We start from the raw sequence: 765 nt of genomic DNA, 5'->3' as shown, positions 1-765 counted from the left end.
CATTCCTGGTGTCATCTGCCTACACAGGTGTCGTTTAGAAACATCTATGTAATCAAGTTCCTTCCTTAACATATAGCGTATCATAATACAAAAGAAAAAAGTTGTTCAGAACATCTCAATTTATAATAAAGATAATGTTGTTGTTTACAGGTTGCTCATGCTAAAATTCAGAGTCTGGAATCCAACCTGGAGACTATTTTGACTCGAGAGAGCAAAATTAAGTCTGCAATTCAGTCCTTGGAACAGGAGAAGATAACGTATCAAAAGACTCTTGAGCAGATAATGAAGTATTTGCCAGCAGAAGCATTGTCTGACTGTGAACTGCTCCTGAAGGAAATAAACTACAATCCAAATAATAAAATAAAATAAGGACTAAGCCATAAACCAGGGTTTTCTAGGCAGCATTTCTTCGAAAAAAAGGAGAGAAAAGATGAATATGCTGCTTTTAAAGGACTTAGCAATAGGCAACGGTATTATCCAAAACTAGTGCTGGGACACTCATAGCTACAGATGGGCCTTCAAATGTCAGTATGCAAATTCAGGCTATTAACTTTTTTATGATTGTGTAAATAAATCACAAAGGGGAAATAAAGGATTCTCACATGTAATTATGATGAGTAGATGTATATTTAGAGTTGACCTAAAGGAGAAGAGAGATTTCAGTAGTCAAAGCCAAGATAACGGTGATCTACAAATTCACTCTGGATGTGCTTGTCTTATAGTGAAATTATATATATGTATGTTGAATAATACTTGAAGAAAAAA

The 765-nt window shown here is 34.6% G+C and overlaps 1 protein-coding gene across 2 annotated transcripts in view; it reads left to right on the top strand.

Annotated features, from left to right (window-relative positions):
- The window catches only part of TBC1D4 (TBC1 domain family, member 4), a 48,538-nt gene extending 48,064 nt beyond the window's left edge, over nt 1–474 (top strand). For both annotated transcript variants that reach the window (XM_010192340.1, XM_010192342.1), the window contains one exon: nt 151–474. In XM_010192340.1, coding sequence (XP_010190642.1) covers nt 151–369 — 219 coding nt within the window. In that variant the 3' untranslated portion in view covers nt 370–474. The remainder of the gene's footprint in view (nt 1–150) is intronic.
- Nucleotides 475–765: the final 291 nt, after the last annotated feature.

This window comes from Mesitornis unicolor, unplaced genomic scaffold (assembly GCF_000695765.1).
Source record: "Mesitornis unicolor isolate BGI_N332 unplaced genomic scaffold, ASM69576v1 scaffold12659, whole genome shotgun sequence".
NCBI lineage: Eukaryota > Metazoa > Chordata > Aves > Mesitornithiformes > Mesitornithidae > Mesitornis > Mesitornis unicolor.
The sequence above is the reverse complement of the archived record's forward strand: the minus strand, read 5'-3'. Positions and strand labels throughout refer to the sequence as shown.